At 42.0% G+C, this 27,695-nt stretch overlaps 1 protein-coding gene across 1 annotated transcript in view; it reads right to left on the minus strand.

Moving 5' to 3' along the window:
- MYO5C (myosin VC) overlaps positions 1–27,695 on the minus strand; it is a 1,267,761-nt gene that overhangs the window by 969,277 nt on the left and 270,789 nt on the right. The window contains exons 4-6 of the mRNA XM_078684841.1: positions 26,091–26,235; positions 16,920–17,076; positions 13,881–14,024 (exon numbers count right to left, since the gene is read on the minus strand). Coding sequence (XP_078540967.1) covers positions 13,881–14,024; positions 16,920–17,076; positions 26,091–26,235 — 446 coding nt within the window. The remainder of the gene's footprint in view (positions 1–13,880; positions 14,025–16,919; positions 17,077–26,090; positions 26,236–27,695) is intronic.

A 27,695-nucleotide genomic window follows, 5' to 3' on the forward strand; every position in this document is an offset into this window, starting at 1 on the left:
CCTTCACCACCAGAGGGATATCACCTGGTATAACTGTTCACAATGTCACACCTTGCCTCCTCTACTCTTCGCCTATTTTCCTACCGAAGCATTGCTAAACCAAAACTTATGTCGACCTCCATCCAGCTCCTAGGCACCCTCGTAGAAATGAGATGAACTGCCTGGCTCTCTGACATATACACCCAGCTGGAATTCCCTGGACAATGTTATGGTTTGAGTTAATATTCTTTTATTTCTCTATCTACTCTGGCATTTATCTTATTTTGCTCCTCACAATATCCCCTTCTGCTTCCTCCTCCCTTCCCACAGTCAACCTCTCTCTTCTTTTTGTTCACAGATATATAAGTGCATAATTGTCCAAAAACACCAGATTAAATTCTTTAAGAAACACACAAACACTACACGGACGTCACCAAATAAGGGGACACATGGAGGCACTTAAGCCCAACGCCAGCCCTACCTACAATCTTCTGATGTGAAATGTGAACAGTCTGATTGACCCTCGCGAACTTAGACATATACTTGGCTACCTAGATAAACATAATATCCACATAGCAAAGTTGCAAGAAACACACCTTAACCCCTTGAATGCTCATGACGAGCTCAGCTTGTCATGAGCAACGGCGCTCCGGTGCTCATGACGAGCTGAGCTCGTCATGACCGCGCCCGTTCTGTGGGACGCTCGCATGCTGGGCTGATTCCCCTGCAGTGCTGAGCGTTCCATTGGAACGGGTGTGGCCATGACGAGCTCAGCTCGTCATGAGGACCGGAGCGCCGTAGCTCATGACGAGCTGACCTCGTCATGAGCACCGGGGCGCTGTACGCGCCCCCCCGGCCCCCAGCACAGCGGGGGAAACAGCCCCGCATGGAAGAGGTTAATCCCACAACATTGCCCACGTTTGCTGGGAAATGGGCAGCCCATAGATTTTTTGTTTCATACTCCACATATGCCAGGGGAACTGCCATTTTGATTAAATCTAATGTACAATACCGCCCAACCAGATCCTACCAAGACCCACAGGGATGCTGTTGTGTAATATGGGAACGAATAGCTGAGCACTCTGTAACGCTAATAAACTGCTATTCCCAAAATGCAGATAACGCTACCTTCTTTGGAGTCTCACACTGGACATTGGATCCACACATTTAATATGGGGGAGGCCACTGCCTTGTTAGGTGATAGCTTCCAGGAAGACATAGGGCTGGAAAAACTTTACTTTTTTCCCCAGAAACTTAGATACAGTCCCAACCTTAGCTTGTGTCTGGGAGGCTTTCAAAATTACCGTAGGAGAAAAGTGCATCGCAAAATGGGGGGATACTGCGGGACATTAGGGGATCACTACAGAAACTGACAAATGCCATCAAGGAAACAAAGACTCACATCACAGATGCCCCAAATGCTCAGAGGCAGGTGCAACTCTGGGAGTTAACAGCAGAATATCTAGCCACAGCGGAACGAGAATCTCTCTTCCGCTCTAAGTAACTTCAAGCCCGCAGATTTGGGGAAGGGGAGCAACCAGGGAAAGTGCTGGCTGAGGTGGTGCGAATTCCCAGATTCTCCAATTATATTTTTGGGGTGGTGGACACAGCAGGCACCTTACAAACAGATTCTATAGCCATACGTAAAAAACCTCTATGACACACGCAGAATGTATGAATTGACGTGACATCCTACTTTGAAGACATTGCCCTAGGCTGGTCAGTGATGCCCAAAGACAGACTTTATCAACAGACTCCACACAGCAATAATGCAGTTATGCTCTGGTAAGGCCCCAGGCCCTGATGAGCTGTCGACCAACTTCTACAAGTGTTATGCTGGAACGTTAGTTCCCATCTCCAAAAAAGTCTAAAAGGAAGCAAACAAATGGGCACTCTTCCACTGACAATGTGTGAAGCGACGATTATCTCGCTCTTCAAGCTGGGAAAAGATGCTACTGCATGTGAGGCCTACTGGCCCCTGTCCTTAATTAACTGCGATGCAAAAATACTAGGTAAAGTATTGGCCAATCGGCTGAGCTTGCTATGGAAGGACTAGTTCTGACTGACCAGGTGGGCTTCATACCTGGGAGAGCCACTTCTCAGAATTTGTGCACTATATTTGCACTATTGCAGGATATTGATCCTGAACTGGCAGCAGTGGCAGTCTTTTTGAATGCCACCAAAGCCTTTGATTCGCTAGAGTGGGATAATATGTTCGACATTTTGCAAAGAATGGGTCTTCCATTGACCTTCTTATCCTAGATCGCATTACTCTGCAGCTAGCCACGCACCACAGTGCAGATCAATGGACAGCACTCCTTCCCCATCTCATGGGGCACTAGGCAGGGACGCCCCTTCTCACCCCTGCTATTTGCATTGGCAATTGAGCCTCTCGTAGCTAAGCTCCGACAACACAATAGAGAATACGTGATAAGTTATGCTTCCTGGCATATATTATTGTCATTAGACGTCAATGATGTTACTCTCTACATTCGGAATCCACAAACCAGCATGAACCCCATAGTTAGAGAGTTCATTCGATTTAGCGAAATATCAGGCGTAAACATTAACTGAAGCAAATCCAAGGTGTCCCCCCTCACCCCCAACACTCCTGAATTGTCCCTAGATTATCCACTGATGCGATTCAGAAATTAAATATTTAGGTGTAGTGATCTCCAGAGACAGGGAAGAGACGCTATGGACGAACTATGCCATCGCCATCACCTCGATTAAGAACTCGATAACTTGCTGGATCTCGTTGCCATTATCACAGGCAGGGAGGATCTCATTAGCAAAAATGGTAATATTGCCTAAATTACTCTATTTATTACTCAGCATTCCATATCACCCGGGTCATCCTTTTTTCAATGCTCTTCAAACTGAGCTTGTCAAACTGGCATGGGGAGGCAGGCAGGGCCGGACTGGGAACCAAAACCGGCCCTGGCAAAGTGCTCGGCTGGCCCCCCCCCGGGGTGTTGGGGGTGCGATCAAGCTCTTTCCCAGCACTGGTTTTCGGCCGATTTTGTTACAGGGCCAATTTTGCAGCTATGGTGCAATCACGACCCTGTAACAAAAACGGCCCCCAGGGGCCCAAAACCGGCCCCCACCCTTGCGGCCCACCGGGGGAGTGCCTGGTGCCCGCAATGGCCAGTCTTGCCCTGGAGGCAGGCAACTCAGAGTGTGCTGGGCTACACTCGCACAGCCTTTCTCGCTAGGAGGCTTCGAAGCACCGTACATGAAGCAATACTTTTTTTGCGCACAGGCTCAATATGTGATATATTGGTTTCAACCACCACAATTCAAGCCCCATCTGGCCATTGAAAAAGGGTACATGGCCCCTGTTAGACTTGCCCCTTTTTGCAGGGTCATCCCTGAACTTTTTGCCTTCGTCCTGTATTTTGTCTGACTTGTTTTTGTTGGTTGCTGAGCAGTGCTAAAGTGCATATGCTCTCCCTGTTGTAAAATTGATGTATGGATTAGTGATTCCATGATTGGCTTATTTGGCTTACTTGTCAGACCCTAGTACAGTGCACTGCGGTTGCTCAGGACTTGTAAACCAAAGGCTGCTGATGGGCTTGCAGCACTGGTTGTGCCACCCACAGAAGCAGCCTGTAAAAGTGTGTCTAAGTCCTGCCATTACAGAGCCTATGTGAAGTCTGATACTGCCATGCTGACTGGGAAAGTGCACCCACTTGCCAGTCCCTAAACCGTCCCTTTTCTTCATATCAGACACCCCTATGGTAAGCCCAAGGGCAGGTTACATTGTAAGTATGAGGTAGGACAAGCCCTGATGTGTGTGGCATGTCTTAATAGTGAATTACAGCCATTTTCGTTTTTCACTATTGCAAGGCTATCTATTCCCCATAGGCCAGAATGGGCAGTTAGATTATTACATTTTATAATCCTAACTGACTCAGGAAACAAGGTCGAAATTCGAGTTTAGTATGCCTGAACTCAGAATAATAAAATACATCTTTTAGTAAAGTTGGTTTTAACATTCTGTGTTTGGGAATATCACTTTTAGAAAGTAGGTATTTTTTGCCTCTGCTAGGTTATGTAAACCTTGTCTGGAGTTTGAGTGACAGGGACTAGGGTATTCCAGGAGACAGGGTGAGTCAGCACAGGGCTGAATAGAGAGATCTACATGGAGATGGGTGGGAGGAGTTGCACCTGGGACCTGAATAGCGCTGTGCCTGCCTTCCACAATGCCGGCTCCACCCCCTGTGGTGCGCCTGATGTCCCTGCCCTGCACTGTGAAAGGAAAGAAGGAGTCATGTAAACAGAGTGCTTCAGGACTGACCAGAACTGGTTTGGACTAGGCAAAGGCCTCTCTGCCTTCAGAGAACAAAGAGAAACTGTGTATAAAAAGGGGGAGCCAGACCCCAGAACTTTAGATCACTTTTGGACAACAAGAAGAAACCTTTGCTGAGGAGTGGAACCAGAGAGACTGAGGAGAGACTATCCCTAAGCTGAAGTGCTGCTTGGGGATTGGCCTGCAGTGGAGTGGTTGCCTGACTGCCAAAGAAAGGAGAAAGGAACTTTGTGTGCTTTATTCAACTTGTAAAGGATCTTCAAGGGCTTGAGAGAGGAGCTTGACTCCTGCTGAAGTCTCAGGGACAACAGACTTCAACCACTAGCTCTCCAAGAGTTCTTTGGAAGTGCCTGCAGCTGTTTTCGGCCTTCTGAGGGACTGCGTATCGCAAGGGGCTGGAAGCGTAACTCACGAAGAGGTGTGTCGCTGTCGCAGCCACCGCATCACTGAACAAGGATGTCCCTGCTGTACCTTTCGCATTGCACCGCATCACAGGAAACTCTCACAACATCGAAGAAGTCCGTCACTGTCACAGCTGATGCCGTGGTATCACTGAGCAAGGGTGTTGCAGCTGTAGCTGTCGCATTGCACTGCAGAAGTGCCTCGCATCCACGGAGAAGCGTGCCGCCATAACAGCAGCTGTCGTCGCATCACTGAACAAGGGTGTTGCCGCTGCAGTTGTCGCATCGAGCGGAAGCGTCTCGCATCGTCGGAGAGGAGTGTTACCGCCAAAGCCGCTGTCGTCGCATCTCTGAACAAGGGTGTCGCCCCTGCAGCTTTCGCATCGAGTCAAGACATCTCGCAACATCGGAGGAGCATGTTGCATCAAGAAGAAGACACCATCTTTGTTTCTTTGCACCAGATCTTCAAAGCATCACCGTCTTGCGTGTAAGGAACTACCGCATCACCATCTCTGCAACACTTTCGTTGTAGAAGTGTTACGCATCTTAAAGTACTTTGACTCAAAGTGTCGTATTTTAAGCTCTAAAGAGAACTAAGCTAATTCTACCATTTTAAGTACAGTGTTGAGGATTTTTTTCGTTTGTGATCTTGTGTTAAATCTATATAAAAGACTATTTATTTTTAATATATAACTTGTGTGGTGTCCATCTGTAGTGTTGTCACTTGATTACTGTGTGTGTTCACAAATGCTTTACACACTGCCTCTGAGATAAGCCTGTCTGCTCATGCCAAGCTACCAACGGGGTGAGCAGGGGTTATTTTAGGAGTGTACCCCCTTACCCATGACTAGACGCAAGTGTCCCCATTTGTCACAGGTACCTACCTATGTCAACCAGAGTCCCCCAAATCTAACATTGGTGGTCAGCGGTGAGGATTCTTGACTTGCATTTGCGACTCATACACAGTGATTGGTGTACACTACTAGTGAGTGCAGAGCAAACGCAAGCAGATACTTTTGGTAGATTGTTTTCCTGGGATTTTCTATTTTTGCCAAGAACTGCCAAGTTTAGCCACCATGAGTAGAGCAGCATCCATCGCATCTATTGATTGGGATTTTGAGGAGGAGAACCTGGAAGGCTACAAAGAGAGGCAGCTAAAGCACTTCTGCAGGAGATTTAAAATTGCAATGACCGGTCTCTCCAAACAAGAATATTGTGCACATATGCATGCCTATATCGTGATAATAGTGCAGGCCAAGCCTGAGATACAGTAAACTGTATACTCCTTGTTAAGGATTGAGAAAATCTCATCATCTGTAAGGTCATGCTCAAAGCGATCCGCTAATGAAAGAGGGATCAGGGTGCAACAAAGCAATAATGGTGCTTAATAGCAAAAGTGTCTCGTGCTTCGTGCTGAGTGACAAGATCTATCTTGTGAAAGTGTTCTCATGCACAATTGTGTTTCTCACGTGAGTAGCTAGACGCCTACCTGGTAGAGACCCAGGCATCTATCGGTGTATACAAAAGTTGATGAAGTGGAGCGGTAAGTCTAAATATAAAGGTGAGAGAATGTGGTTAAAACAGCCACATCAATTGCGAGAGGCAATATTAAACGAGGCACGTGATTATGATCACAGGGCGCCCAGATAAGTTGAAATTAATTTCTGCTTGCTTACCCTGTGTATAAAACGAATAGGATCACAGTGTAAGTAATCCTGATTAGCTCAGATCCGGGTTGGGAGGCTACGTGGATCATGCGTTTACAATGCGTGGAACACGGGCTAAACTTTGACCCGGAGCTTCAATTTTTCTTGGGGAACTGAATATCAAATTGTAACTTAGTTTGTATCCACACCAATCATGGTCATGTGATCATACTAAAGATGTTATCCTGTATGAATTTTGTGATTGAAAAGATGAACCATGTAAATAATGCCATTGCAATTAGGGTTTAATTTTGTACGGTACAATGAATCAAATTTTAGAAACTCAATATACTCCATTATGAAATACATGTTGTCACCTACTGAGCTTCATGGAGTCGCACTAGGCATTATGTGTTGTTTCATAACATGGATATAGGTAATACTATACTGTCTATGTGCTAAGTAAATGAAAACCGACCAGCTAGATATGATTATGTGCCAGTTCGTAATATATTGATGTATGTTTTTAAGTCACCATTCACTGCGTGGTATCTCAATTTCACTCATGGTGCACCTTTCGGGTTCATTCCACTTGTTTAGCAAGCTATCAGTGATAGGCGCAGTCATTCCTGCTTCATATCATATTCTTCGCTTTTATTTTTCCCCCTTGTACCTAAATGACGCCATTCAGCCTAAACTTGAATGTCCTCTGATTATGATGCGCTATTCAAATCGTTCAATATCCATATTCCGTATGGGTACATTGCAGTGGACACATCACGCAACTCTAATTAAACGAAGCCCTGTATCGAATTTTGAAACGGATAATTATTTAGTCTGCACCTTCATTACAGATCGGGTGGAGGTGCCTTGTTTAGCTCCGAGAAAGAAATTGTGTATTCCTTTACACTCATTCTTCCGATTTATGAAAAATAATTAGCCTCCACCCACAAATACAATTCGGGTGGTAGTGTCTGACTTTAAAAATCGTGTGATGCATTATGTGATGCATTAAGTACAGAGGTAAACTTTCATTTTTCCGCTCTACACCTCGGCATTATTGCAAGAGTGTTATACCTTTCCCCACCCAAAATGGTGACCCAATATGGCCACTCGCTTTCCATGCAGGCACTCTAGTAGTTTTTTGTTCGTTAGGTATTACTGTGGTTCCGTTTTCCGGTCACGTGTCCGTCCTTGGAACACGGCGACCGGGAACACACAGAGGAGGGATGCCAAATTGAAGGTAAGATACTGCCCTTTCGTGCACTTGCCGGTTTTGATGTTTCGAGTTCGCTACTCGTGTGGGTTTTGACTTCCCCCCTTTTTATGGCTTTTGTCTTTTAGAGCGCACGCTTGTGATTTAAAAAATCGAGTAGACTTATCTAGTCCCTGCCTTTTGGATCCCCTCCCGGTATAATCTGACACTTACACGTGTCAAGGTATGTGACTTCAACAATTTTTTCTTTCCGTTTTTTGTTATTACGGACTGGTGCCTCATTGTTTTGCACCAAACTGATAATGTGTCGGTATGTTCTGAGCGTACACTTATGAATTTGCATTTTTCCTTAATCTCCCTACAGTTTCTCTATGCCCTCATCAGTGCGCTTCAGTGAGCGCCTTCATCCTAACCTAATCATATTCCCAACCCGGATCTGAGCTAATCAGGATTACTTACACTGTGATCCTATTCGTTTTATACACAGGGTAAGCAAGCAGAAATTAATTTCAACTTATCTGGGCGCCCTGTGATCATAATCACGTGCCTCGTTTAATATTGCCTCTCGCAATTGATGTGGCTGTTTTAACCACATTCTCTCACCTTTATATTTAGACTTACCGCTCCACTTCATCAACTTTTGTATACACCGATAGATGCCTGGGTCTCTACCAGGTAGGCGTCTAGCTACTCACGTGAGAAACACAATTGTGCATGAGAACACTTTCACAAGATAGATCTTGTCACTCAGCACGAAGCACGAGACACTTTTGCTATTAAGCACCATTATTGCTTTGTTGCACCCTGATCCCTCTTTCATTAGCGGATCGCTTTGAGCATGACCTTACAGATGATGAGATTTTCTCAATCCTTAACAAGGAGTATACAGTTTACTGTATCTCAGGCTTGGCCTGCACTATTATCACGATATAGGCATGCATATGTGCACAATATTCTTGTTTGCATAGACACGATTATAGAAACTAGTCACACAACACCCGTGTGGTGTTTCCCCTAATCACGATCATCACTGTGCGCACCTGGGATACGAAAGTATGTATTATACATACCATAAACTAAATGTCTTGTACATATTTTGTTTTATCTTTTGTCAGCCCTGAAGAGTCGTGTTGACTCCACTTTAAAACACGACGAAACACGTGTCGGCTGAATGTGGATCCAAATAAAACGTCTTTGGAAATTTTGAAAATACAAGATCTGCTGTTGTTCTTCACTTATTGTTATTACTGTGTATTATGCTGTTTTACTGCCTTGTGGTTGCGAGAGCCTTGCTGTTATCTCATTATTGAAAGTCTTTTGATTTTTACTGAACGGTTTGGGTTATCCCGTTTGCTCTGCACGCACCACGCTACATACAAAACTATTTCTCACCACTCTGTAACGTTTACTGTAGGCAGAGCGCCTTCCTTCTGTACTGAATATAACCCTCACAGCTGTAATTTAAGACCGGTCTCTCCAAGAAGGATGAGTTCCAAAAGGCGCTGAGGGCCTGGGTCGAAGCAAGGAATACCCCTGAGAATGAGGAGGGGGCAGAGGTGCAGCTGGAAAGGCCATTGGGTCCAGGGGGGAGGAGAGCAACGTCCCCAGTAGGTAGCAGTGTTTCTGCCAAAGGTCTGTCCCCAGAGGAGTTGGCGGACAGGCTTAAAAATAGGAAGCACAAAATGGAGCTGGCTAAGCTCAAGTTGGGTGGGCAGTTGGAGTTGGAGAATAGGAAATTGGCCCTAGAGGAAAAGAGGATGCAGTTTGAGCATGAGTTGAGAATGAGAGAGATTGATGAGGAGCTGGGAAAGCTTGATGAGGCCAAAAGGGCCTTAGCCCAAGAAGAAGAAATTTGGGTAGCTCAGGAAGTGAGCTTTGCTGAGCTGGAGGTGGAATCCAGCTCAGATGGTCGCAGCAAAATTGAGATATCCAGTGCTGAGGGAGTAGTACACACACTCAGAGATGTGGCGCCGGACTTAAAGGAGGGGGTTAACATACACCAGGAGGTTCAAGGACATGAGGTAGCTCCAGTGATGCGAAGTGTCCCTGAGAAGAATGGGGAAACTGTCGCAGGGGTTTATGGTCCTAGTGGTGAGAGAGACACTCTACTGACTCTAGATGAGAGGTGCAGGGAGAGAGGTTCCCCCAAGGTTGAAGTCCTGGTATGTGAGTGTGAAGACACCGGGGTGGCATGTTGAGCAAAGGAATGATGGATTTAACTCAGATCTCTTGACTGGGGGTGAATATTTTGATTTGTTCTGCATTCCCTCCCTCAATTGTGTGTCTTTTGCTTTCTCGCCCTAGGTGCGCCAGGTATGCCCAGACGTGTGTCCTGGACTCACTGTGCCACTACAATCAAGCTATCCTGGCTGAAGAGGGGTGAAACCCCAAAACCAGTCCTAGGATGCCTTTTTCCAGTCCAGGGAAAACCAGACTTGGCAGTTCGGGCTGGACTGTTCCCATGAGGCACAGGGTCAAGACTGATTTGCTTATGGCCAGGTCTAAACTGGGGTGGCATGGTGAGCAAAAGAAAGATGGATTTAACCCAGATCTCTTGACTGGGGTGAATGTTTTGATTTGTTCTGCATTCCGTCCATCAATTGTGTGTCTTTTTCATGTATGTATAAGCCAATATAAAAACAAACGAATTGTGTGTGTACTACTGTCTTTTATCAGGAAAATATATTACAACTTTTTTTTAAAGCATCAACCCTGCCCCAGTACAGTGTATCAATTATTTAACATCCACGTGACATCACCAAAGATGGTATTGAAATATATTGCGTGCCTTAACCAATACTGCTAGCAACAGAATGTGAAGATGATGTGTATTTTCCTAAAATCAAACAAAAGAATTTCAAAAGAAACAACAATTGTGGACGTTGGTTGGTGCTCAATTATTCCTTGTACATAGCTGTTGTATCTACCCAATTGAGGTCTGTTTCTTCTAATCACACATCTGCACTCAAGTCAAGTCAAGTCAAGTCAAAAAGGCTTTATTTCGATAAAAATTATCATAAAAGCTTCACATAAAATTCATAGGAACATTTAAAAAAACAGAATAAACAAAGTACAAGGAATTTATGTGCAAAAACAGTTTTAAAAAAGATTTCAATATTTTAAAAAAGATCATTTCATAAGTTATTTAAGAAAGAATTAAACAATTGATTTAAGCCTTTTAGATTTAATGGACCAAGCCCATGATAAAAATTTAGCGAGAGCACAAGCATAAGTAGTACGACTATCAGACATTAGTATGCGTATTGCCTCCGCATAACGCCTAGTGCCCAGCTGGCGACATAAATGTTTGAGCCATATCTTCCTGGGTAAGGTATACTCTCCACATTCAAACATGAAATGCGCCACTGTCTCTGGTCTTTCTAAGCATACTGGGCAGAACTCTGTAGTTTGTGCAGGAAGTTTCCACCGTGATGAAAAAGCATACAGAGGGAGAGTTCCTGCTCTGAATTTAAAATAGAGGACCCTGTCAAAAGGTTTTTCAATAGCATCTAAGTATAGTTCCCGTATTGGTAGGTCCTTAAACTTCAGAAAATCTTCAGTGAGTCTGCCCAAGGAAACATTAGTATTCCGTTGTAGCGCAATCCAATTCCAGTAAAGTTTCTTGAGGGTTGCCTTTGGGGGACAAGATCTTTTTGCCCACGCTTCGTTTAGACCCAAGTTGAGTAGCAAAGTTTTCATGTCGCTCAGCCATTTAATTTTATGCCACCCTGGTAGTGACATCATTTCTGAGAGACCTTGCGCATATTTGCCAAGTTCCTGCACTCGCCACAGGCGTGCCCACAATAAAAGTGGCCGAAGTTTAGCTAAATCGTCAATAGGGCGACATCCCAGATCCAACATTAGTGGGACCATAGGAGTGCCCTGTGGGAGTGACATGATCGCCCTACAAAACTTCCTCTCAGATCTTGGCAAGTCGTTAGTAATGGATGAACCCCATAGCTCCGCCCCATAAAGAGCAGAACTAACCCCTTTGGCTGTGTAAATTTCGAGGACAGCAGCTATCGGTCTAATTATACAGGAGCGCTGTTCTTTCAAAAGGGCTCCTGTTATCCTCTTGTGGGTTAATAGCATTTTATCAAGATGTGGGGTCCATTGCATTTTGTGGGATAAGCGAATGCCAAGGTAGTCAAATGCTTCTACCCTCTCCAATGGTTCTGCATTCAAAGTAGGGGAGCGTACTGGCTTTTTTGGGGGGTTCAAAACAAAATATTTCGTCTTACCCGTATTAATTACCAGGCCCCGTTCAGAACAAAAAGATAGAAAATTGTTCAGGAGCCTTTGAAGGCCTATTGGGGTTTTCGATATTAAAAGCGTATCATCCGCGAAGAGAAGGGTAGGTATACGTTCTCCAGCCAGGGATGGTTCATCTGAAGGATGTTCCCGAAGGTGCTCAACCACCCCATTGATATAAAGGGAAAAAAGGGTGGGAGCTAGCACACATCCCTGGCGGACCCCTCTCTCGACCGGGATACTGCTAGTTTTTTCCCCTCCTGAACCCCATCTTATCTGAGCAAAACTGTTTTCATGAAGCCTGACAAGTATTGAAAGTATATAATGTGGCAACCCCATGTCGGCCAAAACTCTCCACAGGGTCTCCCTTGGTAGTAGGTCAAAGGCAGTCTTTAAATCGATGAACGCGAGATAAAGAATGCCTTTGCCTATAACCACGGCCTTCCAATACACCATCAGCAGCCTAAAAGCTTGTTCAATTGTGCCGGTACCCACTCTAAAACCTGCCTGGTAGTCCGAAAGGATTTTATTTTCGTCTATCCAGTCCAGTATTCTGACCAGTAGAACCTTGCCGACTACTTTTTGACTAATGTCTAGCAGACTAATAGGTCTATAGTTGGACGGATCTTCTCTGGCAACTTTTTTAAAAATAGGGACCACCTCCGCCCCTTTCCAAGATGAGGGGATCGGAGCACCCCTGCAGATGGCAACAAGTAAGCAGTGAATGAATTTCCCCCACTTCGGGATGTCTAATCTCAACAGGTCACCAGGAATGCCGTCCGGGCCGGCAGCTTTTTGAGGCATGATGGTACTTATAGCATACTCCACTTCCTTTAATGTGAAGTCAACTTCTTCGGGGCAAATGCCCCAGTCCAATTGAATCGTAGTTAAGGCCACTTCCCTCCCTTCAGCATCAATGGGGGCATCGATGGTAGTGTAATCATCTTGGCGGGTAAATAACTTTGAAAAGTGGTTAACCCACGCCTGGCTTGGAATATTACATGTTATAAGATCACTATCTGGCCTGTTTCTGGCTCTAATTGTATCCCAGAAACATTTTGGGTCTTTTTTAAAACTAGCTTCTTTAAGAGTACGCCAGTACTCCTCTTCCCACTCTTTTTTTGCATGTGCCAGTGTTCTCTTATGCTCTTTCCTGGCTATCTGAATCAAGGATTGGGATTTGCTTTTAACGGCCTCTATTAGGAGAGACTTTGCCCATCTGCATGCTGATGTATACCAATCACACATCTGCACTCTATTATTTTATATTGAAAATCTCAATAAAGAATTGGTGCAAAAAAGCACAGCATTACCCATGGAGATTCCTTTTACAGACTGCCCAGAGTCAAACTAGGCTGCTTTGAACAAGGATTTCATTGGCTGAAACCTGTTTGGGGTTACCTGTGGTACCTTTCAGAGGGGATATTGCCTGGCAGTTCAGGCTGGGCTTCTATTGTACAAAGACCAATGATGATTTTGATATGGTTGCTCGCTATATGCAAATGCAGATTTGTGCAAAAATTGGTGGACATGAATGCAGCCCATAGTAATCGCCATTGGCTGAGATTAAGTCAAGCAGTCCACCCTTCGCTTTTGTTTTCTCCAGTGTGACAACCTATATGCCGCATTTATTCCCAGACCTGTGCTCCACAGCTCACTGTGTGGTAGGACTGAATATTCACCTTTCCTGATGAGGCCCAACAAGGTTAAAACTAATCTGGGGTTGTTTATGTTCTTATTCTGAGAAAACGTGTCCTAGTAGTTTGCACTCGTCTGTTCCTGCGGGTTGAGGACCACGGCGATTTGCTTATGGTTTATTTATTTATAAGTTTTATATAAAACGTGTGACAATGACAAACAATGCACCTAACTCTATTGGCAGTTGGTCAGATCTGTCTTCTAAATCTGAGTCTTACACAATTCTTGACCGTGGTATATCCACAGCCTTTATCCAATCTCGCTACAATATGAGAGCAGAAACAAGAACATTTTTTTTTAAATTTCTCAACTGTTCAACAAGCCCATCCTACATCTTTCATGCTTATTACAATGTTAGATGATACAGTTTAACTTACTTGAAAAACAACTCTGGATTTCTCGAGAAGGTAAGTTCGCATGTTCGCACCAATAATTTGGTACCTCTTGTCAAAACTGATCTCCATATATTTTCCAAATCGACTGCTGTTGTCATTCCTTGTGGTTTTGGCATTTCCAATAGCCTATAAAATAATGTAGGTGATATGTTGCTGTTAGTTTTACTTTAATGTGTCTAACTGAAGACTTTGAACTCATGTATGCATTCTTATTTTTGTCAGAGAATGTATTATAAAATATTTAGTCGACCTTAAGATTTCAAAACAAACGCACAATTATCTTCCAGAATAATATTTTAAAAAATAAATCATGGTTTTGTGGAACGTGAATTAGGTCTGAATGGAAGCATTTACCACAGACTTCATGATGTTGAAGTATTCTATTTATTACTATAGATATGTGCCCCAATCTGCATTTTTCCTCTTCACTGTTTTTTTGACAATTGCTGTAGATTAGTAGATGCATGAGTTTGTACTCAGAGAATGTACTTTTTTTTGTGTTATGCCATAAACGAAGCATGATGCTCTGTGGGTGTGAGACTCTTAACAAGTTAGGTTCCATGCTTTTCTCCTGCTAGTAGCTCTGGAAAGCAAGCACATGAAGCACCGAATCATTCACATGGAAGATTGAGCCAGATCTATTACACAAAACATGAGGGTTCTGCTGTTAGAATAAGGCTAAGTTCCATCATGAACAAAGATTGTACCATCAGTAACATATAATCGAACTGTTGCCGCAACTCCATAAAGTGGCGAGAAGTGCACTGCTCCTCTCCACCACCTACAGAATGTTTCACCACATACTGTGACTGTTCCCAGATTTACATCATATCCAAGATGAAGCATCATGTAGAATGGGCTGTGTCCTTTCACCTAGGTCATTTCAGCCAAGCACTGGAGATTCATGGCAGCTATATTACATGATGTATGGTACATGATTGTTGGCCCAAAAAATTAGTCGTATGTCCTACAGAAAGCGCCTTTGGTTGTGCCTCAAGTCAATTTCTCCCAGGCAGACCCTGTGCAATTTTTGAGGTGTAAACCTGGATTGGAAAATATGTTCTCTTTGCTGGGTCAGTGACTTATGTCAAACAAGATTTAGAGTATCTTAGGAGCCTACACTTGAAAGAAACATCTTAGAAAACTGGAAGAGCTTTAGATGTGATGAAATTGATTTGTGATAAAATGAACAGGTTATTGCCAATCAGATGGTTTGTGACTGACTGGATTATATGCTTCTTAAATATTTAAACAGAATATAACATTATAATTTATCTTTGAAGAGGAGTAATCCTTTTTGAGGGTATTTCTGGATCTTCGGAGTTCACTGATCCTGTTTAATATGTATTACAACCAGCTCCTGCTGGTATTAAAAAGGTACACTCCATCTGCACATTGTTAAGCTGACAAGACACAGGTACCTTAATATCCTCCAGCTGTGGTTGTCAACAAACAAGATTGAAAAGCTTATTATAATGAGCTAATGTGTATTATGCCATAATTTGCAGGAATAGTCTCCGTGGCATCATGACCTCATTGATAGGTTGGCAATAGTTACAAGTAACAAAGTCTAAAAAGTGGGAATAATTTGGAATGACAGCATCCCTCTAAATCCCCAAATCTTTCTTGAAGTTAATAGATGCAATTTTCTGAAAAATCTTTACAATGATTTTTTCAACTCATTATACTTTTATATAGGAATGTGGTGATTGAAGCTTACAAAAGGCTAGTAATGGATTGCTGTACATTTCCTTAACTAGGGGTTTCATTAAAGCTATTTCATACACAGAAGTATTGTAGAACATGGCAGTCCACATTTTTACAATCTCTACACTAAATGCCTGACATTGGTTCCCACATTCAGCTTATGTGCAATTTAAGGTTTTGTATCTTGTGCATAAAAATGCATTCCAAAGTAGACTTATTTACCGTATTTCTTGGGTTATGATTGCTAAGTTTTATGGTGAAGGGTATGAAGGTAAATAAACTTTTAATGTGTCCTTCTCCAGAGATTTTACATTCAAGATAGTCGATTTTTGAAAAAAATTATATATTTCTGATTTTGGTACTACCAGTTTTAGAACTTGAAGCATTTCAACTCTGCCTAAGGCCTAGGAGGTTCATTTAGTGAACAGACCTTCTCTCATAAGAAGCAGGTTCTTGCAAAAAACATCCGCTCTATTTACTTGGTGAATTTATGAAGGTGTAACTTATTTTCTGTCACATTCAAGGCTAGGTCTTTTTTATTGTGAACAGAAAAGGGGGGTGAGTTGAGTAATATTGGTTTCCAACGTAGACAGGAATGTCCGATTCTGCTAAAAAATTATCTTTAAAATAAAAGTCAAATTCTTTTGTAGCCATGTCTAAACCTTAATGGCTAATCTTACGGTTATAGATAGATTTAAAAGAACAATTATTTTCCTGCATAGGAGAAAACACAATCAACTTGGCATGTTATCAGGGGCCTTTCGGTATGATAGTGGTATGTATCATATTAGCAGCAACATAAACATATGGCTGAGACAGAGGTTGTCACAGTTGTCAGTAAATAACTTTGTCGGCAACTACACTTGAGAAAAGAGTCAATGTTAGAGTCAATAATGGAAACAAGAAAATCAAAATAATCATTTGTGCTTTTGCAAGCATACCTGGAATGGATCTACTTGGTTTGCGGTTTAAAGAGATTTCTGTTCCTTTTGTATCTTCTCCTCCGCATGTTCCATGCATTTATGCTCCTTTCCAAAAGTACCTATCTTCCAATCACCATGATGCCTTGCAACCGGCATGACGGTTTGCGTCGCTGAATTACTGAGCCTGTGTTGGTATAAATGTCTGAATTCTCTACAACTATACATTTTTCCCTAAACCATATCCACACAACGGCAAAACCACCTTTATCTTATTGATGAAATCCACTCTATTTGCACTGTTGGCTCCCTTGAAGGGCAGAAATCATGCCCTAGCATTTAATTCCTTTGCTATTTTCTTTGTGTACCACAGTTATAAAACAAAATAACTCACCTCTGTTATTGGATTTGTTGCAAGTACTTTGTCTTCCACATTTGCTTTACTGCTGGATTTACTGACTGTCGCAAAATACCTCATAGCATATCTGGCAGATACTGTCTTTCCTGCACCCGACTCTCCACTAACAATGATAGATTGATTTTTATTATTTCTAAAACAGAAAACAACATACAAAGGCAATTTAGATATTTTATTTGAAATGATATAAATCTCTTCTCAGAATATAATGATATTTAATTCTCTTTTACAGACCATTATCCCAAATGGATTTGAAATGGATCTTCCTTTGTAAATAAATCCAAAACCTCTTGAAAATGACTTCCATATCTAGGCTCCAGACACCATCATTGGGTCTGGCTTCAGACAACTTTAGCTGTCTGGAAGACCACGGTTCATCAATCCTTCAAAACGGTACAATAACAAGTGGTATGGAGTGAGGGGTGGGCTTTAGGTTGGGCCAATTCATCAATTGTCTACCAGTGTTTTTGAGAATTGCCATTGCTCAGATGGACTGTCCATTTCAGCTGGTGTGTACAAGTCGATTTATAAGCTATTGGTACCGTTTCTCCCTCATTAGAGGTCAGGTATGTAAATCCGCATCTTCCTGGGATGACTCGGATTACAAGGTTGCGTTCATTTGCGCGTGTTTGCAGTTTTGTTTTAGTTAACATGTCTGTTTGTAATGATCTTAAAATCTCTGTGTGTTTCTGAGTCCAATTGATTGGTTTGAAATCAGGTTTTATTAATTCGTAGAGAGGTTTAACCCTCTCTGCATAATTTAGAATGTATGTTCTTCGAAATTCAGGAAACCTAGAATTGATTGTAAGTTCTTCAGCGTTTTTGGAGCTTGGAGTACTGCACATTTCTCTAAGAAATTGTCTGCTAGGCTTTTGCCTTCACTTGATAATTCATATCCTAAAAACAGCACAGTTAGATGGGCAATTCGTGACTTTTTAAAGCTGAATTTATACCCTTCAGATGCGAACCCAAGTATGATGGTGTTCACTCTTTTTAAGTGTGTCTCCAGGTCGTCGTCTGTAAGATACATGTCATCGACATAGGATAATGCCTCATCATCATACATTTGTGGTAACTCTGTTACCCTGGCTGAGAATAATCCTGGGCTATTCTTAAATTCCTGTGGGAGACGGCAAAATTGTTTTTGCGCCTCCATTGTTGAGAAAGCGGTCAAATACCTGCTTTCAGGTGCAATGTTCTGACAAAAAAACCATTTGAGATATCTAATGTTGTTTTATATTTTTTGCGCACGATGTTATTCATTAGTGCTGCACTGTGTGAGTTTTGTACTGCGAATGTTTTGCAGCAAGAGTTTAGGTGTCTGTAGTCCAAAACTAGATGATATGAATCGTCTAGCTTGGAGACAGGAAACAATGGATTGTTCATTTGTGAGGTGCATGTTTCAATCACCCCCTGATATTCAAGTTGATCTAGGATCTCCCTGACTTGTTTTTTAGCTTCTTGCTTAACAGGATACTGCCTTTGTGCAGTAGGTTGATTTTTTAACTGAATTTTATGGTGAGGAGAATCCTCATCTCATCCTACATGATTTTTATATAACGCAGGGGCTTGGGCAACTGCCCATTCTTTTGCAAATGTGTATTTTTTATGAATTGGAATTTGATTTGAGAAGGCAGGCATAATCATTTCTTCGCCATGTGGGCACTCCCTGACAAACTCTGGTGGCCAGTCTTTCTCTGCTAGAAGGATATCATAGCCTTTCGAAAGGTTATCCCAAAAGAGACCCTTTAATTTCCTAGTTTTGTCCCCCTCTATAAGTAATGTTATTTCATATAATTTATGGGGTATGCTAACACTGGTGTCTGCCGTTTCCACTTGAATGTATTCATTCGTGTCCACTGTCTCCAGAAGATTCATCAGGATCTTGCGAGCTATGGTCACTTCTGCTGCGCTGTCTAGCATTGTCTGGGCCCACTCTCCGTTTTTCAGTTGTGTCCTCAAAATCCTCAGCATGTTTTATTTTGATACTGGCTAGCTTCTTTTTTGGAAATTGTAATTTTTTACTTTGATGAGCAGGTTCCTTGTCTTTGGACTTGACGTGCTCTTCCTTGTGTTCTGACCGTCCTCTTCTTTCCGATTTCTGTGAGGAAGTCTGAAAAGATCGAGAGGGACGTGCATCAATATCTTGATATCTATCAGGTTTTCTTAATTTATCCCTATCTCTAAGGTTATATCTTTTTTCAGAGTGCTCCCTTTAGGGAGACTTGCCTCCTCGTTCGGGAGATTTATCTCTCCATTGAGGAGACCTTCCTCTGGACTAAAACTGTTTTTCACTGGGAGTGGTTTGTTTATTCCCTTCCCACTTCTTTTTTGAAGTATTGAGATTATTTTTATTAAATGTTTTTTCAGGATTTTCAATTAGTTGTGGTTTTAGTGATTTCCCACCCAAACTATCTCTACCTAATTCTTCATAGGATTTTTCTATGATTCTGGCAAGTTCAAAAGGTTGTTCTGCTATATCTGTTTCTTTCAATTTTTGGCGGATGGCCACAGATGCCGCTTCTCCTTTTATGTTGGTTAATAATATAGCCGAGACTTGCTTAAAGTCTTTCAGTAATTTCATACCTAGAGTTAAAACAGGTTCTGGACCGTATTCATTTTGAATCTGTCTTAGTACGTCTGGTATAACCGCCATAGACGGAACACCATGTGTTTTTGTGTATATCGAAGCCAAGACTGTGCCCCAAGTGTCACAGTCCTCCACATGTGGTGCAATTCCCATTGGAAGACAGATAGTCAGAATTCTGTGTTTGTCATGAGGTGTAGTATCAGGAAATACTGCCTCTATTGGAGTTATTTTTTGAGCTAACCAAAATGGAATTTGTTCCCGTTTTGCGGTTATTTTGCCAATGAATGGCTGATTGTATATTCTGTGGTGTGATTTTATTTGTGTTCCCCTGTTGAGGGGTTTGTTGTGCAATTCTTTTTGCTGGTAGGACTGTTGAAGTCCGCATAACATATTGGACCAATTGTCTATGTATTTTAATGAGTTGTTTTAGCTGAGCTAAAAGTTCTCGGTCTGACATTTTTTCAATGTCAGGGTGTGGTGTATAGCTGGCTAGAACCGGCCATGTGGCTCCTGGTCTACCTAGTGGACCGAGCCTGGTGATGTGATTTTGATGTTTTAGGGCGCCATTAAAGCAGAGCAGGTGCTCTTGGTATGTTAGTGGAATTTCAACGTCCTCAAAAGGAGCGTATTCCTCTGGAGATTCCCCTATTTTGTAATAGTGGAAATCTTGTGTCACAGCGTGTGCTGCTGGAAAATGTATCCATGAATAAAATACCTCTGTCTGCCGATATTCATGGGCCTCTACCACAAATATGACTGTACCACCTCTTGGTGATAGTCCATTTTCTATAAGTTTAAGAGTTACAGTTCTTCTTATGTTTACCGGAATGATTATAGCATTCGGGTCTTCATTGTGGAGACTTGTGTCATCCGCTAAAAGTTGAGCTGCTATTCTAGCTCTCTCTCTTTCATCCTCACTTTCCCCCATTTTCCTGACAGAAAGTTTTTGTTTGCAGAGCAAGTTTCAAGGAAACAAAGATTAGGTGCACAATATTTTGGTACACTGTATCCTTCAACGTTGACTAAACCAAAAACTAATACATAGGATTCTCATCCTACTAAGTTTTGGCGGATATTACCCTTTTACCCACTCCAGACGTCTATTGGAGTTTTTACGGGAAAAGGGGTCTGTGTGAAAAAGCACGACTGAGTTACTCTAGTATCTAGCGTTACATTATCGCCTTACCAAACGTTGGGCGCCATGTAGTGTAGTTCCTATATTCCCAATAGGCTCTGCGCATTGGAATAACATAAACAATAGTTTAGACGTAGGACTGAGGTCGACTAGGTCTCTATTGAATATGTTAGACTTAATTATGAATGCCAGCTAGCTCAGAGGTCACTAGAAACTTTCTCGAGTAAACAGGAAGGAGTTAACTTTCCTGAATAGACAAGAAGGGATTAGCTTCTGACAACCGCATTAACATGACAACTTTGCTCCCTCCAGAATAAGGAGTATATCTCCAGAGTCGTGTGAAAACAATAGACAGCTATTTCACTCAGTCAATCGTGCATGCTTAGTTTCACCAGAGTGCAGAGAAATAGAGAGAAAGGCATTTTCAATAAAAGTTGTTATTTATTGAGCAGTCCTCTTTCTCGTGCAAGAGAAGTGAATTGCCACAATTGCAATACTTGTCATAAAGTAAAGTGTGTACAGTAAAAGGAGTATTATGAAATAATACTGTAAAAGCATTTATATGGTTTCTGAGCCATATGATACTTAAAATGGATAAAATATATACATACATAAAATCATTGACTAAACGTACTCAACTGGTGCTTCTAAGATACGCCTACCCCGGTGTACCTAACCTAAGCCTAGTACTTGGGAAGGAGTAAGTGAGCTGCAGTTTAAGTTAAGTTAGTTTTTGCCAAGAATCTGAATCAATAATTCTCTTACGGATTTAATCAGCTCCGTACCTTGGTTATAGAATGAAGGAGGTCTTGTATCTCATTCTCAGGACTCGATCTCCCAGAAACCCGCAAGGGTTACTGGAAACACTGGAGCTGGATTTCTCGGCAGGAGAAAAGACAGCGTCTCTCTCAGTGCGTCAAATGGGAGGGTCGGCTTCCTTCGGCACTCGCATCAGCTGGGCTTCGGGCAAGTAGATAGCCGCTCTGCTCCAAACCACCGTGTGTTTGCTTAAGGCAACGTTGGTATATTTATACCTGGAAGGTGACGAGTTTGACGTAAGGTTGGATATAAGACGTCACTAAGAACTTACAGTTCTTTCTGGACTCCAGGAGTTCTTGTTCAAATCAAAACAAAAGCAGGGGGATTTCCCGGGCTGCTGGAGGCTTGGTTTGTTTAAAGAACGCGTTGTGCTTTCTAGGAGTTATGCTACTAGTTGACAATATCATGATTTATAAACAAAACATCTAGAACTTGATTTTACGCAAATGTTCAATTATTTACAGGTTCAATTCTACTATTCCTAATCCAGCACACCTAACCAACCATTGCTGCCTACCATACCTAATCTACCATACTTATGACACCTAACCTACCATATCCAGCCTATCATACCTAAAATATCATGCATACCGTCAATAGCTACTGTGACATATCCAGTTCGGGGAGGTGGGATCAGACAGCAATCAGAAGCTACTGGGTTCTAATTCTACAAATTGTGCTAACTTCTGATGTACTAGGGCGTATGTTACACAGTCCCTCAAGCTGGTACCAAATGCCCTTTTCAGCACTTTGTAGTAAAGAAGAACCGTCTTAGGCTTATTCAAAGAGGTGAGGGGGGCTAAATACTCAGAGCTCAACAACAGACAGAATAAAAATTAATCATTGCCCAGTTTTTCAAGTACTTTAATGTACACACAACTACATACTATGCACTAAATGACTAATATTTGCATGACTGAAGATGGTATTACAAATTGGAACCATTGCTTACGGGCCTTTAAAGAATAACCAGGATAAAAAATATGCAAACTAAAGAACTGTCACAGGGGTTAAGTAGCCCCTAAATCTACTTTGTACAATGCGACAATTTGAAGCACTAAAGAGCCAGAACCCTGAAAATAGTAATATCCCTGTATTATGCCTATTACAGAAAACATCTGTGGATTTTCTATATCAAACGTATTCCTAATGGCTTCTGGGGTAGGAGGTGATCCCCTCCATCATCCACTATCTAGTTGTCTCGAGAAGGGGTCGAGGAGCTCATGTGATCAGCAACTGAATCGGTCTACAAAGACCGGAGTACAGTCCAAGAATTTCCAGATGCCTGGAAGGAGATTGTCAGCTAGGACAGTCCTCCTAATTTTACAGGCTCCTTCTCTACTTCCTGAGCTTCTGCAGGGGCTTAAACATGAAGCTGTAGTTTCCTGTCATTGGCAGAGTCACATCAACCCTACCCCACGTAGTCTCTCTAGAAGGAACTAGCCCACTACTCATCCCACAACTGTGCTGAATTACGGAGAGGATTGCAAATCACAGTGCTCACCAAAACCGAGGACATCTCCCTCTGAGCAATTCTTTTCTTACCTTGGCCTGCACTGCATGCCCTATCAAGCACTTCTAAGAGACCTACTGCTGAGAAGCAGAGACATAAGACTGGGTACTCCTATTGTTGAGGCTTGGGAGCATTCTACCAGTAGATTAGCAAGTAAGCTCTGGATGATGGCTGTGAAGATTCAAATGCCAATCCCCTCTTCCAGCAGAAGATTCTTAATCCCCATGGAATCAGAATACTGTGGCAAGGGACATCTGAACTGCTAGCTGGTGCAGCAGAGTAGTTAACTTACACAACAACGCAACTCAAAACACACAACTCAATAATGGCCAGCTGAAATAAAAATGCAAAAATATAAAGCATGTGACCTAATACTTATAAGTCAAAATGTACCTCATATGTGCATTCCAGGCCCACTAAATTATGAACAATGCAGCAACACTTACTGTAAAAATACAATTTGCACATGTAGGGCAGACTTAAGCATTAAACACATGGAATACCATATTCAAAATAGAAATGGTGAAGTCCCTTTTGGTCTACAATGAAATTACTTACTCCAGGCCCCATCTGTCACAGTGCTATCTATGTGCAGACACAAGCCTCAGTCAGACAACACTCTGCTTTTCTCAGGTTGCTTGAGTGTATAGCTTCACATTCAACCTGCTCAGAGAAGCATAACCCTGTTGACTACAGCAGTGAACCCTAAAGCAAAAGGTGGTCAATGGAGGTTACACTTCAAAACCATTTAGCATGAACATTACAGTAAACAAGACTCAACCAGGGGATCCAAAACTGTAGGTATGAATACTCAGGGTCCAAGCTCTACAAAACTGGGTGGTTTCAAAGGCAAATTCCATTTCAATACACCTACTACACCTAACTTACCATATCTAAGCTACTATACTCAACATACTTAGGCTACTATACCTACTGATCTAACATACCTAAATAGTCAACTTAAGCTGATCAACACACATAACCCACCCCTGCTTCTGTAGCATATACAACTTACATAGGTCTTATAGGGCAATTGATAAAGACACCATTAAAAAAAATCCCTTTATTTCATAGGGAGTTTTTGAGGCATGGTCATCCCAGAGGTCTTTGAAATGCTTGAATGTATAACAGTTCCCAGTGGATAAAGTTATCTGGGTTACAATAAGGGTAAAAAATAGTTGATGTGATACATGTCCAGGTGCAGCTGGAGTCGTTGTGCTAATTCTAAAAAACGGTGATTCAGGGAATCTCTCTCATTATATTCCTATTCTCCTTCTAGATATGTTCTGGAAACCACATGGGAGGCGGCTAGAGGGGCACCTGTACACAAAAATAGTTTTAAAAAATGCCTCTTAAACATGACACAAGCAATTTTTCGAAAGGGGCACGGGTACAATGGATCTCAGTTAGATTGTCAAATTGAGCCAATAAGCAATGTTTTTCCAGATTATATGTCAAAGTACACAACTGACCAAACTAAATAATTATTTGATGTGAGAGTTTGCAGTAAAGGTCTTTCTTTAACTTGGGGTATCCAATGTAGAACCTGGGGGACCGGGCGCATGCAACATTTTCAGTATAGCCATTGGGTATGTAACTGAGATCCCCTTAGTTCCACGTAAATTTATCTTATATGAAAATTCTGAAAATTGGAAATGTATCTGGCCAACCTTAACTTACACTAAGCATTCTTTGGTTACACCATATCGAAAAAGCAAAAACAATGGTTTACATCATTTTGAAATAGCCACACTCAGTCTAATCTTCATTTCATGCGCCATACAATGCTTTAATAAAATAATATGGGAATTACATGCTCACAACTGCTACTGAGACTATTAAGTGAATGGCAACGAGGTTAGGGGGACATATTGTGGTGTTTGTCCCAATTCAAGCCAGGTAGAGCATACAGCTAGAACAACTGCTTCTTGGCAGTCCTCTCACTCGTAGTCTGCATTAAACTCCTTTTTCCATCAATTCACCTAACCTAGTAATTGTTTTCCTTTCAAAACATTACTCTACTCTCAACACTATAACCTTTGGGAGAACTAGATATCTATTAGTTTTGTGTCATCCGCTTGTCCAGATTGACTCCTCAGACGAATTACTTTTGTTGCCTGCAAGTAGTCAGTGGCTATGGACGGCTCCCGTGTTGCTCCTGTGTGGAGCCTACAGAATACTTATTCTGGCTACCTATACTCAGTGCACAATGTGGGCTGCTCCTATGTTGCTCCTGAGTGGACTTTAAACAGCCTTTGTCAATGATGCCTGGCTGGATTCTGTAGAGATTTACACTCTCCGGACCAATAATAAATTAATGTAAAGTGCACACATTTCATCTTTCACTCCTCTTGAATGAGTACATGCCAAGGCGCAGTGGCCTATAACAGGATAAGTGCATCACTTTGGTCACACAAACACAATAGCAAAACACTCCCCGTATAGGTCACACTATAGTTCTACATTCTGGAAGCCAAGCACTCCCTCGTGCTGTAGCATGCAACCTAGCTGCTAATGCACTTGGGCACGTCATCAGCAGTATGAAGCAATTTATAAATGCAACTGCAATATAACACAATATATTGCAATTCAATGAAAAGTTATCCAAGAAGTTACTGATCATGAACAAATCAACATCCAGTATTTAGGCATGTCCATCTACTCTTGTTTAGTTAAGACATCATGTAGGAAGTTTACCATAATTTAACGAGGTGAAAGAAGAGAAACAGGGAAGCATGCCTATTGGGTATTGCAGTCGATCAATCCCAGGCAAGCAGCCAGACAGTTTTATAGAATGTATGGTCATATTACAGGTTCTTTCTATCTAATACTTAATAGTTTCACTGGATTTGTTGTTAATATCGTTAGAGCACCTCTTTCACACCTTGCTTAAATTCATAATTGTATAAGACGTTGAATTCAAAAGGATTGCACGTCGTATATTTGATAATTCACCGTAATGTGTTCTAATGATTGTTCTGATTTATTATTTTATGTGGCATACTGCAGTCATTTACCAGCGTCTAACTAATTAAAATGCGCCCTGTATTTGGAGTAAAATGAACATTCTGCAATATTGTCTTTATATACCTTGCCATTTGCTTGTACGCCTCCTCTGCCACAGCAAATATATGTGGATCCATATCACCCATATTTTGACCACTGTATGCATGGATAATGGCATCTCCATAGATTGGCAACTCTTTGTAGGGATTAATGGCAACCAAAATAATTCCTGTTTCAAGGCAAAACAGAAATACATATTAACATTTATGCGTTGTACAAGTAACAATTATTTAAACTTCTGCATTAATTATTGCCGCTAGTAAACATTCTTTTGTTTTCTGATAAAATCCCAGAACGACAAAATGTTGCATCCAAACAGTATTCTGTGCTGATAGTTAATTAGCTGGCCAATGCTTACTCACTCTCCTGCAGACTGCACATTGGATCGCCATAGCACAAGTCTTGCAACTTGTAAGATGTTCCTCAATGTAGAATGTCAGAGGAAAGGTCAACATCTGAGGACAGGTTTACACAGGTTTCCTATAATGGTTTAATCTTACTAATGTAAATTGTTCCTCAGGATTTTCCAGCACAAGTACTTTCAAAGAAATTAACCAAACTTTCGAGGTTTTTGATTGCTGAAAGAGCGTGTATGTGGGAACGGTCCTGTTGCATTCACTTCTTTAGTCAGTGGTTCTGTAGCCTGCCTTCGGGGACAAGCATTCAGAAAAAAACTAGCATTTTCAATGCAATATGTCTCGCACTTTAGAAACTTTGACCTATCGGTATTGTAAATGACAATGCCTTTTATTATTACAGGTTTTTTAAACACAAATAAAAGGCATTGTCATTTACAATGCCAATAGCTCAAAATCTCACAATTGTTTTTCATGTTGTGGACTTTTATTCATCATGTCCACTGCTGCGAAGGAGACACTGGCCGAGATTAGTCATTCTACCTCTAATATCTCCTTCTCCAAACTCCTGGCTACTCTTACTAGGGCCCCACGTATATAGCATGAAGTATTTTGTTTCACATTCTGTGGTCTCCTTGTGGACCTTCTGGAATCCTTCATCTACCTACCCCATAACCCCTATTTGACTTATCTGGTCCTTTAACATGTCCATTTAGAGTTCAAGCAATACACAAAATAACTCAGACAACTACATAACAAAATGAATGCATAATGGTGGCAGATATGTAACACAAATGGTTCAATGTCAGGTGTTAGGAATGCACTGAACGTAGTATGCCAAAGAGTAACAACATGAAATTGCTGACAACCATAAGGCAATGGGCGGAGTAGGTCTGTGGCAGGAAAGATTCTGCATCACCAGTCAGGGTGGCAATCTTAGGTGCAGTCATTGTAAGTAACCATTCACTACCTACTATCTGGGAGGGAATGGGCATGTTATTGGTAAGTACGATATAGAGCAAGCTATGAAGCAGACATTGACCTTGGGAAGTCAGCGGATCGGTAAGACATTGTAGGAGGGTTTGGGAAAGCAAGACCTCCTCCCAAATATTTAACAAGGAGACGCCTGATGAGTGACCTTCCTACAGGTTGTTAAAGTGCTGTTGCAATATGCCTACTGCCTGCAACCGTCAAGCATTAGAATAACGTTTGATGATAAAGTGTCCGGCAAGTCACTTCTCTGTTCGGCCCTCAGCAGCTCTCTGCTCACTCG

Source organism: Lissotriton helveticus, chromosome 3_2 (assembly GCF_964261635.1).
Source record: "Lissotriton helveticus chromosome 3_2, aLisHel1.1, whole genome shotgun sequence".
Lineage (NCBI taxonomy): Eukaryota > Metazoa > Chordata > Amphibia > Caudata > Salamandridae > Lissotriton > Lissotriton helveticus.